The 19,201-nt window shown below is 34.6% G+C and overlaps 1 protein-coding gene across 3 annotated transcripts in view; it reads right to left on the bottom strand.

Annotated features, from left to right (window-relative positions):
• Positions 1 to 318: 318 nt before the first annotated feature.
• The window catches only part of ANKRD12 (ankyrin repeat domain 12), a 68,648-nt gene continuing 49,765 nt past the window's right edge, over positions 319 to 19,201 (bottom strand). For 2 of the 3 annotated variants that reach the window (XM_067290697.1, XM_067290698.1), the window contains 5 exons: positions 13,941 to 18,619; positions 6,929 to 7,027; positions 5,072 to 5,215; positions 2,007 to 2,102; positions 319 to 1,641 (listed from right to left, as the gene is read on the bottom strand). In XM_067290697.1, the coding sequence (XP_067146798.1) occupies positions 1,456 to 1,641; positions 2,007 to 2,102; positions 5,072 to 5,215; positions 6,929 to 7,027; positions 13,941 to 18,619 (5,204 nt within the window). In that variant the 3' untranslated portion in view covers positions 319 to 1,455. Of the gene's footprint in view, positions 1,642 to 2,006; positions 2,103 to 5,071; positions 5,216 to 5,321; positions 5,481 to 6,928; positions 7,028 to 13,940; positions 18,620 to 19,201 lie in introns of those variants that run through there. The other variant, XR_010883323.1, reaches the window with a different exon arrangement.

Raw genomic sequence — 19,201 nt, 5'->3', positions numbered from 1 at the left:
TGTAAATCTCTTTTCCAGGTAACCAGGTCTCTTGCATAAGCCCCATTTCTTTCAGATGTAATTTCGCCGAAATCAGATCCCAAGCATTCTTGAATATTTTATGGCCTAGATGGTAACAAATCTTTTCATGAATATCTGTAACCTTCCACTAATAAATAATTAACTGCATGCTCATTAACAGTACTAAGGATTAAAAAGCGTTAAATTTTGTAATGCAGGAATTTTTTGTTTTCAGTTGAGCCTCTTTACATATTCCCTATAACAGGAATGATAAAATTTGATACATCAAATGTTACAATATTAAGAAATTCCAACTAATAACATGACCAATAAAATTTATTAAACATTATATTTACAACTATTTACATATCCTTCCATAGATTAATATTAAAATAGACAATATACAATTTAAGAATTTTCATTCAAAGGCATTTTGCTGGAAAAAATAGGCTCTATTACGAGACCACCATAAAAGAGCTTTTTTTTTTTTTTTATGTTTTACACAAAAATATTTTTAGTATAGTAAGTCATAGGTATGGCATTACAGACTAATATGAAATATGGTCTTGTAAATATTACAATTGTTTAGGTATCAGTTATTGAAGTAAAGGAGTTAAGAGTTCTGTGAAGCATGCAATACAGTTCAGTTTCAGTTCTTTTACAGTTACGGTGATGAAACAAGCAGCTAAATCAAACACATGCCTTGTTAAAAAGAACTGCCAAACAGGAACACACTACACTTAAAAAAACAAAAAAACAAAAAAACCCTTACAACTTTGGTGCAATAAAACATCAGACAAAAACAGTTTTATAATTAAAATATCTATTTTATACAGTTTGAACATTAATTACAAGACTATTTACATTTGCACAATATGTATAAAATAAATTATTAAAAAATGAAAACAATATTACCTCTTTTTCCAGAAAGAAAACTGTACAGTAATTTACAAAATATAATAAGATTAATAGACTATTTTCCTCCAAATATTATATTTTCTTCCACAGGCTTTTTCATCTTTTTTTTCTGTGGGAGTTCAACTGTTACTGAAGTTTCATAATACAACAAAGCTTTACAGCAGACTTTAAGTATCATTTGTTTTTCGGTGGCTGTTTTAGTTATTAACAGCTTCCAGCGCTGTTAACTCACCGTGTTTTGTCTTTTTTTTAATTATTTATTTATTTATTTTCAGCAATAAGCCCTAAAGCTATACACAATTTTTAAAATACAGATAATGGTATTTACTGGGGAACTGATTTTTAAAATTAGCATCCATCTTCTGTATTTGAACAAGACTCCGTTTAACATTTTTCTGAAGGAATAGCTGAATTATTGAAAAAGGTAGTATTCCACAGAATTAAGTGCTCTATCTTAAAAGAAAAATACATTTGTGTATCACTGCACATCAGTCTCTAGTTGTCCAACTGAAAGAAATAGACAGATGATGCTAGTTGTCATATTGGTGTCAATTCAAAGTCATCATTAACATCAACAAGAGGAACATAAAACTCCTGAATTTCATAAATGCTGATAGATTTGTATGTAGCAGGATCGAGTTCTTGTAGTTTAAGCTGCCACTCCAGTCTCTGTACCGCATTTAAAGCTGCTGCTTCATGCTGCTGCCTCATCAAAAGGCATGTCTATTTTAAAATTTAAAAAGAAGTTATTTCAATATTTGAAAAACAACAATACAATGAAAATTTAAGAAAGAAAAAAATATCTAGGCATCTCTTTAGCAATGTGGAAGACACATTTAGATGGGAATAAATAGTTTCCTCGCTATGTATTTAGGAAGTCACAGATTATTCCATTAAATTATGTATCAACAAAAAGTCTGCTTTTTATATTGCTGGACTCTCCTTTATGTGGCCCTTAAAGCTGCTACAATAATTTATACTGCACTTAAATCTACTACCATCTTTGTAGTGACATTAGAGGCTTTTCTTTATAAAAGATATAGATATGATATGAATGAAAAGATATATGGAAAGACAGAGAAATATACCTTTAATTTGTCAAACTTATCATCGACGTCCTGTAACCACGACATAAATTGTCTTGCATTAAATCGATCCCTCACTGATGTTTTACTGTCATCAGCCTACAAAGAAACAAAAATTTTTTTTAACCAAGTTTTATTTGATAATTCACTTTTATACTGTAAAACATGTGGGACATTCATAAACAATGGTTCAGATGAAAAATAAACTCTTTAAGTATTAAGCTGTGTATGAGCATATATGTTGACCACCACTTTCACTATGAGCCAGCTCCTCACTAAAAATGGGCATTTTCAGATTCCCTCAAGCTAAAGCTATTTATCATACTCTATTTTTAAAATTTAGAGTAGGAGGCTTCAAGATTTATGCTTTAAAGTCTTAATCAGTATAAGGCAGATCTTCCACAAAATCACTTTTTTTTTTTTTTTTTTTTTAAATCCAGTAACAAATGGATGTCCCTTCAGGGAAAAGCAAAAACATTAAATAGGAAAAATTAAGCAATCTGACTTAATTGGCTGCACAAGTATTTAAAAGCAAGAATAAGAAAAGTATTTTACCACCAAATCCCCAACTGTTTGTGATAGGAAAAAAAAAAAATCTGGGAAGCACTTTCATGAAAAACTAGCTTGCTTTTTCAGACTTTTGGGGAGTGAAAGATGTGTCAAAAGAGATTTAAAAAAAGAAAGAGGACACTTATTTGTCCTGCCCAGTTAAATCCATTAAAAAATTTACCCCCTCCCCCCCCATTTTATAAGAATCTGGAATATCAAATTTGTCCACTGTGAGAAACCCGATACTCTACAGATGGTCTTAAAACTAGACTATGCCAATTTAACATTTAAATAATAATCATGAGATAGCACAAGTTCCTGTTACTTTCTAGAAAAGAAAACCAAATCTCCTGGACACTGCAGGAACATGCTAACTGTAACAATGGGCAAGAACAGAAAAAAAACACAGGGCAGACACAGAAATTTCTAGAAAACAGCTGTTTGAAGATTCAGATATTCCCCAAATGAAAGTTCAACAGATTTGTTTGGAAAGAGCTCTCAACAAGGCTAGTCTCGTAATTCTGAGCTGTGGCCATTCAGGTGAGCTGTAAGCAGCTGACAGCCTGTCCGCCAAAAACCGGAGCCTCTGCCCCAGCTGCGGTTTGGCCCACATGACTCCAAGAGCCGTACGTAGCATCCACACAACATGAACAGCTCCAACGGCAAGCCTAGCAAGACCATGAAATCCTGCGGAAGCGCTTCTGAGACGGTCATTTTCCTGCCAAGTAAGTGTGATCTTTGCTTACACATCTTTGTCAGCTGTTTGCCCCAAAAGAAAAAAAAAATTAATCAGAAGATGTTTCTTCACTGTACAACAAAATTAGATTTGCTGAGAGAAGGACAACGAGAAAGTGGTAGAATGAATTACTGCAAGAGAATGATTTCTTATACATTCACTTTCTCCCTATTAAATTTCAATTAGAGCATCGCTTTCAAGCTTGTAGTTTAAAATATAGGCTTCAATGATAATTAAAAGTATACTTAATACTCTGCTGAACATTATGGGCAGTACTACCATCTTCCAGCAAAAATTACAACAGCGTGAAACACAAAACTGCTGAGGTAGTGAGAGGGAAGGAGAGACTATTTTAAGTGTAACAATAGTAAAAATGGCAGCAATACTTGAGGAAAAAATGACTTCCTCTCTCATAAAAGTTCCTTCTCTCTCACAGAATTCAAATATAAAAACAGTTTATTTAAAATCAATTGCAACATACTAGCTACATGCAGATATACCCCTAACTCAGATGTGTATCAAAGTTCTGAAAATCTTTTAAGCTGCCTTTAAGTTAGGGCAAAAAAAAAAAAAAAAAAAAGGACATTCTGAACTTTAAAACTAACGATGATGTTTTAATTGTTAACAAAAGAAAAGATCTCATTTTTGCCCTATCAATTAGGTTTATTAAGGAAATGATTATTTAAAAATTTGTCAGTACAAAGCTGAAAATGGGAGAACCATATAGTCTCCATAAAGCTGATGATACCTCTTGCTCAATCAGCTTGTTCTGCAGAGCTCTAGTTCTTTAAAAGATAGAAAAAACCTAAGAGCACAGATTCAGGAAACACTAGAAGCTATAAAAATCTTATAATAGGTTCCTGAACTAAAGTAGAATTCCATGTATGTCTGAAATGTAGGTGTTTCATTTTAAAATGCCCACTGTTCAATGTATCAACATTTTTATTACATCCATAACAGCAAATTTCGTGTTCCTTCTATTACGTGCATCTTACGGACACCAAAATGGGCTATGATGCAGTTTCCACTCTTGTTAGCAGACCTGTTCACAAAATACTGATACCATGAAATTGTATTCTCTCAGAGACATGGCTGAAGCAAATCTCAGATTTATATAGTATGCTGCTCATTTTATTTTTAACTAGAAACTACATGCTAACATTGAACATGTAAATAACACGGAGCTTCTAGGTTTGAGGTGATTTTGAAAAAAATGCTTTGATCTGGTCATGTTCAAGACCTTCACTGCTAGTAATCTGTTCTTTATAGAACAGTTTAATGACCATCTTATGGAGAGCAGAAAAGCATTATGCAAATATCTCTACAAAACATTTCAAAACTTTAAAAATCAATCTCAATACTTCACACACTAGCACTTCCCAATTCTCTGGACTGATGATGTTACCGACTGTTACATTCTGACAATTTTTGTTTTGTTTAAGCTGTTTGTGAGCTTCCAAAAAAACCCTTGTATTTACAATTTAAATTAGATTTCACAAAAACCAGCAGAATAATATTGTCATCTCATCCTTTGTATCATTTTTGGAGGTGATGGAAAAATAGACAGTACAAAATGGAAAAGCAGTATACATGTACCTGTATCCTTTTTTTATTGCACACCCAAAAGCAGCCTAATCAAAATAGCAATCTCTAATGTGCAAAATCTTAATTCCAGTCAAGTCAATGACAATTTCACCACGGGACTAGAATTCTCTCCAAACACTCCTTTTGAGTCAGATTACAAAAGAATTTTTTTCTGAGATCCCGAAATACATCTCTTTACCTGAGCATCCAGAGGCACATTATAAACCTCGGCATCCAGCAGAACAGTGCAGGCACTGAACGGTAGTGCTTGATTAGCTAGAGTTCTTGCTGCTCGATAATGAACACGTAGAACTTCTTGTTCGTTAGAAACGATAAGCTTTTCCTAATGGAATAAAATATCAATGTATAAGTGTACATTTCATAAATTAGCATTTCAGTTTGGTTCATAAAAATGTCTATGCATTTAAATATTTCTCTTTTTGGCTTACATTTTTAAAGGTGCAGGAAATGGACTGAAAGGGGAAGGGGTGGCTGTTCATCCAATCAACTCCAAAATTTTTATTTATTGATGCCAAGAATATTTCTTGGAACTGAAAAAACATTTTTCATTGTTGGGTGAAAGTCAGGCCCAGGTTTTCCACTTAGTGCTACTGAGACAAGTTCCAGTTGATGAAGAAGGTGAATAAAAAAATATTGGAGGAGATAAGAAGCCTATGATTAGCATACAAGTTGGTAACTGTCAACTGCATGAAGATTTTTGTCATGTGCTTGTAAAGTCAGGCACATTGGCCAAGCAAACTGAAGCAGAAATAGGCTTTGTGATTGGCATTTTCTTTTTTCCTTTTTTTTAAAAAAAACAACATGCAGAAGCTTCATAAATCCACAGATATGTGAAAATTCTCATTTGATTTAAGACAAAAAAAATATGGTCTCAGTTGGCCTAACCTAGTTTATAAGATTATGGAATTGAATTTGATTTGAAAAACAGTATATTTGAGCAAAATGACTAAAAATACAAAACAAGCAGAATTTTATAAGACACAAAAGAAGTTATGTATTTATTACTGTTCTGCAACATAGTGGCTTTAATTTTTATCAAAAGAAAACAAGGTGTATTAAAAAAAGTTGGGAAGATAGAAAGGTCATGTCTTTCCTTTGTTTGGTCACAACTAATTTCTTTTCAGTCAGAACTTGAACCATGTTTACATTCTTCATGCTTATTTTATACCTAGCTTTGACCAAAATACTGAATTCAAGTAAAATCCTTCTACTGATTTGTTAAGCCATATCAAAAATAACTTAATCAAAAAACCACTACATTGAGTTTTCATGAGCCAGCTGCTTGTAAAAACCATGTGGAAGCTCTTAATGTACTTTATGCATGAAAAAGGTGTCCTGCCTCTGCGTCCACAAGCAATCTGGCCTACAATACTAACAATAGATCAAAATCTAGTCTGCCCAGGAAAAATGTCTGGACAACCTATGAATATAGAAAATTCTTATACCAGGGATATTTTCTCCAATTCTGTATTCAAATTCAGTGAAGACTACAAATGTAGTTCTAACATAAATTTAGGCAGTTTTTACAAACACAATATTGCAAATAGTAACATTTTAGTCTTAGAGCTACATGAGTCTTCTGATTTAAATAAACTACAAATGTAGCTGTCAGTTACAGAATTTTACCATTACTTAAATTCATTTATTTAAAAAGACAAAAAAAAAAATTAAATTCAAAGACTAGTTCTAAAGCTTACAACCATTATTAGCTTTCAAAACTAGAATCTGCAGCTTTCTTCTCACTCCCCACTGCCCATAAGAAAATCTGAGCTACATCTTACAGCAATTAACAGACAAAAGCTTCTTACCCCCTTTAGTATACTACTAACAGTTCTCCAGATTATCATATAATACTGAATTTATATTGTTACATTTTTGTAGTATTTGTCTGATTCATAAACTTGGATGGAAAGTATTTTATTTCTAAAGTATTATTATATTGAGCAAAGCACAGTCTATCCATTAAAACAAAACAACCCCCCCCCGCCCCGAAGTTTAAAGTTGGAAATTAAAAAAAAGTCTACTTTAGTCTTACCCTTTCAATACTGTGCTGTAAACGTAGTTTCATCCTTACAACCTCCTGTTGTTTAAACAGTTCCTTAAGTGGGTCTGACAGTGAGGGAGGTGGTGTAATCTATGGAAAAAGTTTTATAAATAGTATAGTGAATATGTGTTTAACATATGTTTTACATGGCCTGTATGATTTGAGCGTTCATTTAAGAAAACATAAGCACATTATTTTTTAGGAAAGAATTTGAGAATTTTGTTATGTACCATTAATTAGGTGATTTCAACCCATTTGCAATAACAAGTTATCAGGTTTATTAATTTTATGATAAACTTTATTACAATGGCATTTCATACTGTTTAATGCTTTTAACCAGTCATTGTCAGGATGCCACAGTTATTCTTTAAAAGAGCTATACATAAGAAGATCTTAAAATACAACTTGCTTCCAATTTTAAAGACTTTTTAAAGCACAAACTGTTCATTTTGGAAGGTTAAAAACTGTCTATTCATATACAAGAACACAGTAAGAAAAATTAAAGATTTCTAAAGAAATGCATATATACAATGTCACTGGCACCCTATATAGCACAAAAGATGACAGACCACATTCCTAATCTTACAATCAGAAGGAATAAGCAAGCACACAAAACTAACTAGAACCCCAGGCAGTGACTTGGGGGGGGGGAATTGCTCCCATAAGTTATTCAAAAAAAAAATTACAATTTGTTCCTAGAAAAATATTCAGATAGACTTCTCTGAATGAACTATCTACACTATTATTGACTGGCTACACTCAAAACATTTCCCATTTTTATGGTCTATTATAGTGAACAACAGATACTATTATCCCGACTGATCTATATCTGAAATGATACCTGCAGCCCTCATGACAACTACAGAAATTAGATGTTTCTTGAGAAGTAACTAATAAACAGAGTTTTAAGGCTCTAACCAAAGTTTACTTTACTCTATGCAAGTTCTCTCTGACAGTTCAGCATGCTTTGTAGTAGCTGCTAGATGTAAGTGCATTGATACGGTTAATGCATTAAAAAGCTAATAAAATGTTTGTGGCTATCTGGATATTGCATATTACCATCATACATACTGTAAGGGTAAAAAGTTTTTTTTGACACTGCAATAACAAACTGATTTATCTACCAAAAGTTATTTAATCATTCTTATCCTGGAAAATTATTTCAGGATAATTTTTCCCCCAACTGCAAGTTAGCCAGTATTTTTAGAATTAAAGATCATATTCAATAACTATTTTTATATTCATTAAGTTATTTTTGCTGTAAAAGTATATGCAACTCCTTCATAAGTTTCAAACTGCTAAACAACACACACTTCTCTCAATGAAAAAGGCTTGGCTTCCAAAACACTGAGTAAGGTTTATGGCATTTGTCATTTTGTCAAAGTCATCAGTACATTAAAAAAATGCTACTGGAATAAACTCTCTCAATCATAATGGATTTGAATGTCTTCATGGTCAGCCTGAGATATTTTACAGCCTAGTTTTGCCTGGAAACTTTATATTCATGGCACACTAATAGCACTGCCATGCGCTTTCAATAAAATAAGACAATATGTTCCTAACACCACCATTTTTTTCAAAGTAATTTTACTAAAAAAACGCAAGATCTCTTAAAAATCTCAGTCCTTTTCTCAATGGAGAAACACACAGCAGCAGAAGATAAATCTGTCTGTAAATTTAAAATGCTGCTTCTTCCTCTAAATTTATAAACCATGTAATTTTTCCAGGAGAAATAAGAATCAGCAGCATAGGAAATAGGTGGAAGGACATAATTATCTAAACAGCAAACTTGTATATGTGTTTGTTTAAATATACAAGAGAAGCTGGCATTATACATGGGGGGGGGGGTGTTAAAAGAAAAGTCTCTTTCAAATCCCAGCATTGTTTCATTAGATTACTGCTTTGACTGATTATCAACATACAGATTTTCAAACCAATATCTAAAAAGGAAAGAAGACTTTCATTCCACCTAATACATTCTTAGCACATTTGCAGTATTACTAAAATCCACGGCACAACAAAATCATTTCAAACAGCAGGTGGCGCCATAAACTTGCAAATCAAAAGCCTCCGAAATTCAGCTCTCACCGACGGGGCTCGATTTCTCCTACAGAATTCATGATGTTGATTAACATGCTGTTTTGAAAGAGAAGCGAACAGAAATTTTATTTCTTGTAACCAGGAAAAATAAAGTACAAGGTGTACCTCCTAGAGATTCAACCGTACTAGAGGAAACGCACCCAGGAAGAGGGCACCGGAGTGTGGAAGCCTTGCAGCCAAGGCTGCCTTCGCGCGCAGCCTCGCAGCCATTCCCTGCGAGCACCCAGCACCAGCAGGAAGACTTCCTGCCTCGCAACAACAGCTCCTTCCAATGCTAGAGTTTCCTACAGCCCCTGTACAAACACCGCTTGACTCCAGCAAGTCATATTCTTTCAAAATATAAATTTAAATACAGGATTGAATTTGTTTACAGTAGTTTATCAAAGTTTTCTCTCTTCTTGAAAAGATTGGAAAAAAAGAGCCCGAGATCCTTAAGTGCTGCAAACAATTGCAGTCCCTGGACACCGCCTCCTAGAAATTCCACACTGTCACCACGACCAGATTTGGACAAAGGAAATAAACGTTCTGGTCTCAAAGAAAACAGAAATAAAAGGCTTCAAGGAAAAAAAGAGTTTCAAGGCTGCGAGAACAGCCAGAGGCTCCTCCTCCTCTGGTCAAAGTGATGGTTACTAAAGAGGCAACACAAGATGTGTAGGGAAAATACAGACACATATTTGGAACTGCAGGAACAGAGCATGAAACCAAATATGCCAGAAGGAAAAAGTGACCTCAGTTTGTTTTATAACCGAAGTAAGTTATCAGGCTGGTTTCTTAGGAGCCCAGAATCCATAAAGATGATTCTTTAAGTACCCTGAATAGAAGACCCCCAACCTTCTCAGTCTGCCTCAGAAGTCCTGTTGGAGGAACCACCAGCACCCAGGACTAGACCGAACGTGGCCCTTCAAGCCTTTGCTCCCCTGCCGCAGACGCCAGCCCTCCGCGCTGCAGCACAAACAGGAGTGCTCTTGAGCAACAGCTAAGGTTCAAGACATACCCTCACCACCCAAGCACCCCAAAACAAGCTTTCTTCGCATCCTTCGTCACAGCTACAACAGCAAGACCAACTCTTCTCTCTTTTGCCTTCAATCCCCCTTTGTGACTGTTATAAAAAAAAGAGCAACATGAGCTAACTCAGATTCGCACATAAACAAAAGCTCCATGATTATTTTCATACCTCCCTGCCCTCCTCACCTTGCCTTTGCCATTGAAATCAACAGGGTCACTTTCCCATGGAAACATTTAATACATTTGGGAAGTATGTTTCTGGTAACATTACTAAAGGGAGCTTTTGCCACTTAAGTTTCAAGGACAACACCCAAGAGCCTGGACAGAATCCCTTTTGCTAGAAACATGTTAGCTAGACAGCCAGAGAAAACTGGAAATGAATACTCCTGGTATCTTCTCTCAGGGAGCAATATAGATAAAGATGACCAAACCCAACACAATATACTGATGCATCAATCTGAAAGGCAGCACAGCTAAGTACAATTTAGATTTATTGTGTTAGAAGATTCAGATTTGTTGAACTGACCTGATATCACCTATCTCTTACTTTATATTTACATTGGTGAGAGGGAAGTCACAGTTCATATGCAACTACTCTTAAGGCCTTAGGTGATATGGGTCAGAAATTACAATATATAAACAAGACAGTGGAACTCAAATTTAAACTCACCACCTCCTGGTTCTCCTTCAAGCATCTCCTAAAGGATGCTTGAAGTTTATCAAGTGTACAAACAATAGTTTATCATTAAAAATTCCTGCACGGAGAAGTGTTGTGTTTGCAGAGCTCGTCTGTATAAACTACTTAATAATTTTAGTTTGTCGCTATTGAATGTAACAATCATGATAGTTCCCATTAAAAATACCATAAAAAGGAGTATTGCTAAACTGAAGATTTTATACTCAAAAATTAATGTTTTGTTTATAAATTGATGTATGCATTTTCCAGCAACATGAAAGTAAAGGGGTATATACATGTTATTATGCATGATATGATATGCAACTGTTAAATGACCTTTACATTAGGAGAGTTTTAAATATTTCCTTAGGTGGTTCTTTAATGATTTTCTGGTAATCTGATTTTTGCCTCATTAATTTACATAGGCTACTGGAAAGTAGATATTCTTTCTTAAATTATTATATTTAAAATATCACTGTGTGAATGTCAACATGAAGACAATATATTTAGCTTTTACACTCTGAGACTCGGAACAGTTTGTGCATAAACACTGTAATCTCCCCTTGGTTTCCAACTTCTGCTGCTTTCTTATATTCTTACTCCTAATGGAAATAAACACTAATTTCATAACCATTTATTGTGGCTTCTCAGCATCTTTTTTTTTCCCCCCCTCCTAAGTGTACAACAAAAAATTTCACCTGTTCTTTCTACAACTGTGGAAGATTAACAGTACCATAAACGTACAAACAAAACAAGTATCTAACTTTAAATGCCAGTATCAGCAAGATTTGTATGTATAGGGAAACAACCCAGAAATCTAAAAGAGATAAAAATGAGTAACTGCAATCCTTCAAGAATTATTCATATTTTTATCAACTTGTTAAAAAAACAAAAAACACACTCTAAAAAGTAATTAAAAGTCATGAAAATGGGCACATGCATTCATCTCTGATATTTACTGGACTTAAGCTATCCAAGAATTTGCACTACACAACTCCCTGAATTTATTCTCATGAGTTACAGAGTCCTTATTATACATAGTCAGAGAGACAGGAAGGAAGTATGAGGCAAATCTTAAATATCAAGTCAATAACCCTCTATTTTTCTTCTCGTGCTTACACACATTCCCATTTATGACAGGGAAACAAGCTGCATTGCCCAGGTAGAAGATGGGCCAGGGAAAAACTAAGCCACATTTCTCCACTTTGCGGTTATCCCAAATGAAGCACTCAAGTGTGATGCCAAATCAGTGAGTTGTAGCTTGGAAACAGTAGGTACTCGACTAGCAGTTGCTATTAAAACAAAACAAAACAAAACAAAACCTCTGCTTCTGGTGATAAAGATGTACTACAGAAACTACAACAGCTACTGAGAAAGATATCTAGACTAGGGAAAGCTGGCAGCCAAGCTTACTATACATCCTAATCCATTTACAGACTAAGTAAAAGTGTCATCTTGCCTGCATTTTTCCTCAGACTATAATTAACTTGTTATTTATTTCAAAGAACCATGATCACCATCAGATAAAAGAGAACTTGCTGAACATGAGAGGATATACACGCATACATACTTCTCAGGCAGACATGGGGCCTAGTGGAAAAATAAGAGCAAACAGCTTATGTGGGAATTATAACTACTTCTGGAATGAAGCAAGGAAAAATTTTAAAATTTACTTCTATACATGAAATTTGTGTTCATTACTTACGTAATCAAGGGAATCTGCAGTTTTCTCTTGGAGAAAACTAAGGCAACATCTCAAGTAGGGGCAAGTTATCTTAAAGGAGTGAACACAATAACTAGTCCATTCAGAAATCTGGAGACTGAATACTGGACACCTCGATTGTGTGTATGAGATTTCACATGCACAAGTAGTTCAGACTAGCAGACATTTTTGCCACTGAAGGATTAAGTTATTCTCCCCATTCCCCCTAAAGCCAGAGGTTTCCTTAACTTGACAAGTAACGGGCATATAATCAAATACTACTGAATTCTGACACTTCCAAGTTACTGCATGTCAGCCAAACAACTGCTTTAGGAAATCAAATACATGGTCTTAGCCTATTTCAACTACCAAGTGTATTAACTTAAACCTTTCCAAGGGATTTAAGTTAGTATGTTTACCTTAGAACTGGGGCAGTTTAAATAGGAGCACCTGGTCAGTTCAAGTGAAACAGATGATAGGTGGAAACCTATAAAGCCTCCTTCTATTTCCAGGAATAATGGTATTTCAAGGTGGTTAGCAAAAAACTCTCAATACACTATGTTTTGGAACTCCCCTGTCCCCACTTTTTGTGACAATAAACACAGAATCAGTGGTGCTGAGGAGCAAAGAAAGGAAGCATCACTCAAGTGCTACAGTGATTGTGTTGACTTGTGTAACTGGTTCTTCAGAACAGAGATTGGCAGTGATCACGTTATTTTATGATACCTTGAGGGGCACCTCCACAGCAAATAGTGATATTAACTGCACTTGTGCCAATTATTTGCTGCATTACACAGAGGACTCAAATTACTCTTTCACAATTCTGACATGGGCACATTGCTAATGATACCTATGGTAAGCTTAAAACTAGACAAATGTCCCTGAACTACAGGTGTTCTTCAGTGAAATGGAAAACAATTTCACATGATTAAATAAAATTCAGAACACTCTAAATTGATGGATTACAAAAGCCGGGACACAGCCGATCACACTTTTTGCTGTTGAGGGTATGAAGGAGAAATTGAAATAGTTAGCAGGTACTCTCTTACTTAAAACTTTAGGTGATGAACTTAAAATCTTAGAGCAGAGCACTCCATCCACCTCCAGATAAAACATAGCTTTGAATAATTAGTTTTAGCTGGACTAATGCCAGCAGAAATGTGGAGAAGCTCTCAAAAATTGTCTTTATTTTTTAAAAGGATAGGTTTTACACTAGGAAACACTTTGAAATATGAGAAAAAATTGTTTATGTACCTTTTACAGGTTTCTTACATGATTGCTTGTCTTGTAATGACTGTGACACCACTGCTTATATTTCCATCAAATGGGGTTTTTAGGTATGATGTCAATATTAATTTGACATGGGTCAATTCATGATTTTCAACACAAGTATTTTACTGAATCCTAAAGATCAAGAGTAAGATTTTTCAGAAGCAAGTTATGAAGAACATGAAAGTTAAAAAAATAAAGACAAAATATGCCTTTCATTGTACCATATACTAAAAGACCATGTTACTTACAGTTGGAATGCATATCTTGCTCAAGGGATTGCCATCTAGGAGGTATGATCCATTGAAGGTCACGTATTCATCATAATATTGAGGTGCCTGAGGAATAACACTGCACAGTAATTTACGCTTCTCTTCTATTTTTTTTCTTATGTGTAGGTATTCAAAATATGGATTTGCTCTCTCTGAACTGTATGGCTGAATCTCTTCGAGTTTCAAAGAATCAACAATAGCTGCCAAAGACTGCTGTGTTTTCTCCTTGGCTTGCAGTAAAGAAGGGTTCACCTGCACAGGCTGAGGTACACGAGATACTTTTCTTTTACGTGGGTGATGTACCTGAGCATCATCTTCCTCAGTTAATCTAATTCTTCCTTTCATAGATGCTGATGATTCAGACTCTTTTTCTGATGTCAGTGTGCAGCCAACAGGATTCTGCTTACCTTGGTTAGCAAGCAAATTTGCTCTATTTCTTGTGATTCTTTGAGGTACTTCTTGCTCTTCCACTTTTTGATCCTCAGCAATTTCTTCTCCTTCTAGTTTAACTATTTGGCTATATTTATGCACCTCTTCCTGCATAATCTGTTGTGAACTATTTTCCAAATTAGTTAAAGAATACTGTGGTGGATCATCTGTCAACATATTTTCTCTATCTGCAATGCAGGTTTTTTTATTAACTGTTTCGTTCATAATTTCCTTTGACATTCCTGAACTCGTTTCACAAAGATCAGTGTCAGCTTTATTATTAACAACATGCACTGAAACCAAATTTTCTTGTTGGCTTTTTTCATTTCTAATATCTGTAGCATCCACTGTGTTACTATCTACTTCAATTTGAGCATTCTTGCAAACAAGTTTATTGAATATGTACAAATTTGCATTTAATTGTGAACTGGGATCCCCCTCAGCATCTTTTTCTATCAGTACTGCACGCAAGTCATTCACCCTTTCATAACCCTGTGAAATATCCTTAGGAGAGCTCTCAGAATACACAGCAACGGGTGCATCAGCCTTCTTAACGTTTGAAGGGAAGAAAGCATTTTCTATCTCTCTGGTACTACTAGCATCTGTATCCGAAGTAGAAGTTGTAGTTTGAACTAGACTTTGTTGTTGTACAAATACTGAATCTTGACTAGTAGTGCCTGGTAAAGAAACGTGTTTAGATATATCTGGGAGTGGCTGGATAGATAAAGAACAAGGCGACTGAGAAGGCAAAAATGATGCAGATTCCTGAAAACTGGAATTTCCCTTAATTTCAGCATGCTGAGGCAAAAATTCAGGTAATTTTTGCTCTTTTAAAGTCCTGTTTTCAGAATTATGCATTACTACAACATTATTAGTATCTTGCTCTGATACACCATAACCTGAGCTGTTAAACTCGTTGTTTAATGAATTAAGTCTGTTAAAAGGCACATCCCACGGTTTGGTCTGCTGAATCATACCACTTTGACTACATGGCTCTAAATGCATATTAAATTCTTCTGAAGGGCTCATTTGAGCAATATTTTTAATAGCACTTGTACCCGTTGCTACCTGCTTGTTGCTGCTAACAGCTCCAGTTGGAGATGGTGTAAAGTTTGACTGCAAACCAGACATACTATTTTGAAAATCTCTTTCAAGCATGCTACACGATAGTTCTGGTTTAGGAGAAGTGCAAGCATAACTCTGAACTGATGGTAGAGCATTCTGATTATTTTCTTCTGATATTCGAGCCTGTTTGCTATGCTCAGGAACAGCAGCAGGCATACTGCATCTTCGCACCTCTACAACAGGTCTACACTCATCTAAAATGAGTTTAACATCTTCAACAGATGCTGATCTAACGTAGGCTGGTGGAAGTCTGTTTGTGAAAGGTGGCTTAATGCGATCTGCCAACTCAGCGATGCTATCAGTCTCTCTTTCAAGAAGGGCTGGTGATTTGGCACTTGCCAAAAATGGTGATTGTGAAAAAGACATTTGGGAATCAGAACCTTCTGGCATAAAGTCTGAATCATATTCAATTATAGGCCTTGGAGTAGTTACTGTGGTAGGGCAAGAATCCTCAGAGCTTGCAACTGAAACCATAGACACTGATCTTGAGCTCAGACCTGTCTTTTCACTTTCTGATTTTGGAGATCTATTTATACTATCTAAAACCAGTGATGATTTCAGATTTACAGTTTTTGTATCTACTGATTGTGATCTATTACTTGTAGCTTCTTTCTGCTGTTTTTCCTTCACGCAAGCATCGGACAACTCTGAGCTTTTTGAACGAATCAGTTCTTTGTTTTTTACTTCCGTTACTGAATGTTTTGCTTTTTCTTTTATCTTGTTAAGTTCTAAGCAAGTGCGATTTCTTAAACGTTCCTTCTCTTTCTGTTTTATTTTTTCTTTATGTTTTCTATGCCACTGCTCAATTTCCAAATCTTTAAGACTAAGCATTCTTTCAAAACTAGTTTGCATTAAGTCATCATTGACTAATCTTTTTTCTTTAGGTCGAGCATCCTTTGGTGCAGGGGATGGCTTGGGCTTAAGTTTCTCATGTTCAAGTTTTAGTTTAAGTAAGCTAGTGTGATGCAGTTTATCTTTATGCTTGTCTCTTTCTTTGTATCGGTCTATATCTTTATCTTTTTTATCTTTCTCTCTACCATCTGGAGTTTTCAACAAATCATCTTTTGGTTTTTCTTTTAAAAATGACAGTTTGTCATGCACTGTTTTATTACTTTCTGTAATACTGCATCTCCTTTCTTCTTGCACATGTTTTGAGTTTGCTACTGTCGAGCTCTCTTTATCTTTGGATTTGTCTTTTTTTTCAGATTCCTTTTCTTTGTCTTTAGTTCTATTTTTCTCAGATTTACTATATTCAGATTCTTTTTCAGACTGTTTGACTTTTCTTTCAATACAGTGTTTTTCTTTGCTTTCAGCCAAATGTCTGTCTTTATCAACCTTTTCTTTGTCATGCTTCTTATCAAACTTTTCTTTGTTTCTTTCTTTGTCATCGAGTTTTTTAAAAGTACCAGTGCTTTTTATTTTATCATTTTCTTTATGGGATCTTTCTGCTTGCTGGAAATTGGGTTTTTCCTTTACTTTCTCTATACTTTCATTTAGTTCTGCTTTTTCTTTCTCTGACTTGTATTCATGTTTTACCTTTTTCTCTTTTTCTGCACTTTTTCTTTCTGTCTTTTCAGCATCTTTTTCTTTGACTGAGATTCGTTTTTCAGTCTTTTCTTTATTTTCCTTTAAATTTTTTTCTTGCTTTTCAGTATCTGTTTCTTTTTCTATTGAATGCATGCTAGCTGCCTCATCTTTAACACCTAAGCAAAACAACTCCATTTCTTTATCTGCAAGCACAATTTCTTTTTCTTCTTTTGTTTTTTCATCCTTGAGAAATTTCTCATTTTCCTTTTTGTTTTTCTCTCTCTCCTCTTTAGTATTTCTCTCTTTCTGGAACTGTTTAACTAATTTATCTTCTTTCACCACAGCTTTTTCAAACTTTGATTTTCTGTCTGAAGAAAGAGATTCATGTTCTATATTTAATAATATATCTTCGGTTTCATCACTTTTGAAAAAGTTCTCTTTCCAAAATTCTCTGTCAAACTCGATACTTCTTTGGACCTCTTTAGCATTATCTTTATGTTTATGTTTTTCCTTTTCCCCATCCTGCTCCTTTTTATGCTTATCCTTGTCTCTTTCTTTGTGTCTTAATTTATGCTTTTTAAGTGTTTTACCTTCCTTGTCCATCTTTTTCAGAGTATACTCAGAATTCTCAAATGTTGGGCTATTATCTTCCTCTTTAATTTTAGGACTTGATTTTTCACCAAATTCTAAGTGAAAATCTTTCTGAGGATGCTTGCTTTTTTCTTTATGCTTGCAAGATTTGCTACTAGAACTTTCTACTAGATATTCAGAGTCAGTGTTGTGGTCATACCGACCTAATTCGGATTGCAATGTTATTTCCGAGCCTCCTGGTGATGAGCAAGTTTTAGTGTTTTCTTGCTTTAGTGGTGTTGATTGCTTTTCACTTAATCCACAAGGATGTTTAGGAGATTTGCCAGCAGTGATATGAAACAGATGTAAAGAAGAATCTTCTTTTGGGCTGAAAGATTTCTTAAAAGTTTCTTCCTCTCTAGTTTTATCTAAAGAATCTAACCCTGAAGTAGCTACATTTGTGACTCTAGCATTTTCTTTTTCTTGCTTTAGTTCTTGATTCTCTTTATTTTTGCTCTGATTTTTTAGTTTCCTTTTAACTTTGCCTTTTTGCTTGTGTTCATTTGTACCTACATATTCTTTCTTCACTCTTACATCAGAATGTGATGTCTCTGAAATAGAACAAGGAGAGACGATCTTTTTGTCTTGAAGTACATCTTCATCTGAACTTTCAGAACTTGAATACAAAACTCTAGATGATTTCTGTTTTTTGTTTTTAAATGATTTTGAAAACACAACCTTTTCTTGCTTCACAAGTAAACTGTTCTTTTCTGCTTCAGTCTCATCCTCTTTCCTTAAGTCTTTTCTAAGAATATGTCTGTCGTCAATCATTTTTTTCATTTCATCATCATCATCATCTTTAAACTCATACTCATCAACAGCAGATGGAGGTGATGCCTTATTAGGGACTATTTGTTTGCTGTCATTGACTACAATGTCTTTTTCTGCTTCTGAATCAACATGGCCTTCTACACTGGAAGGATTTACAGATGGAGCCTCTTCAGAATCTAGATTGAGAAAACCAAGAATTAGTTGAATGCTGATGGAATTTTCTTCACGCTTTGAGCACAAAATGGCAACTTTATAGAAAAATATCAAAGTAGAATATCACAATGAACATGGCCTGTTCAAAAAATGACCATTATTGCTGCAGTTCTTGTCATATAGCAGTTGATGCTTAAAAAAAACCAACCCCTCCAAAAAGATTTCATAATGTACAGCTACTACCAATGCCATACTCAAACATCTTTTTATACACACACACACACTCTTAAATCTATTCACTTTTTGTATGCAGTAAGATTAATTTTGATAAAATTTTGAATTTTTCAAAATAAATATCTAAAACATTAAAATGAAAGAGTAAGATACAGAATGACAGTCTTGTACTACAAAATTCATAGGAATGGAAATTATATTAGGTTTGTAATTCATGAATAAACCCAGGAGTTTCTGTAAATTTTATAAATGTATTAAACTTATTTTAATCTTCATTAGTATTCATAAAAGTCTACCACATATACCAAAGGGCCACGAAACAAGCCATCAGTTACACTGCTATATAACTGATATCCCTTAAAACAATATGC

Source organism: Apteryx mantelli, chromosome 2 (assembly GCF_036417845.1).
Source record: "Apteryx mantelli isolate bAptMan1 chromosome 2, bAptMan1.hap1, whole genome shotgun sequence".
In the NCBI taxonomy this organism is placed as follows: Eukaryota; Metazoa; Chordata; class Aves; order Apterygiformes; family Apterygidae; genus Apteryx; species Apteryx mantelli.
The sequence above is the reverse complement of the archived record's forward strand: the minus strand, read 5'-3'. Positions and strand labels throughout refer to the sequence as shown.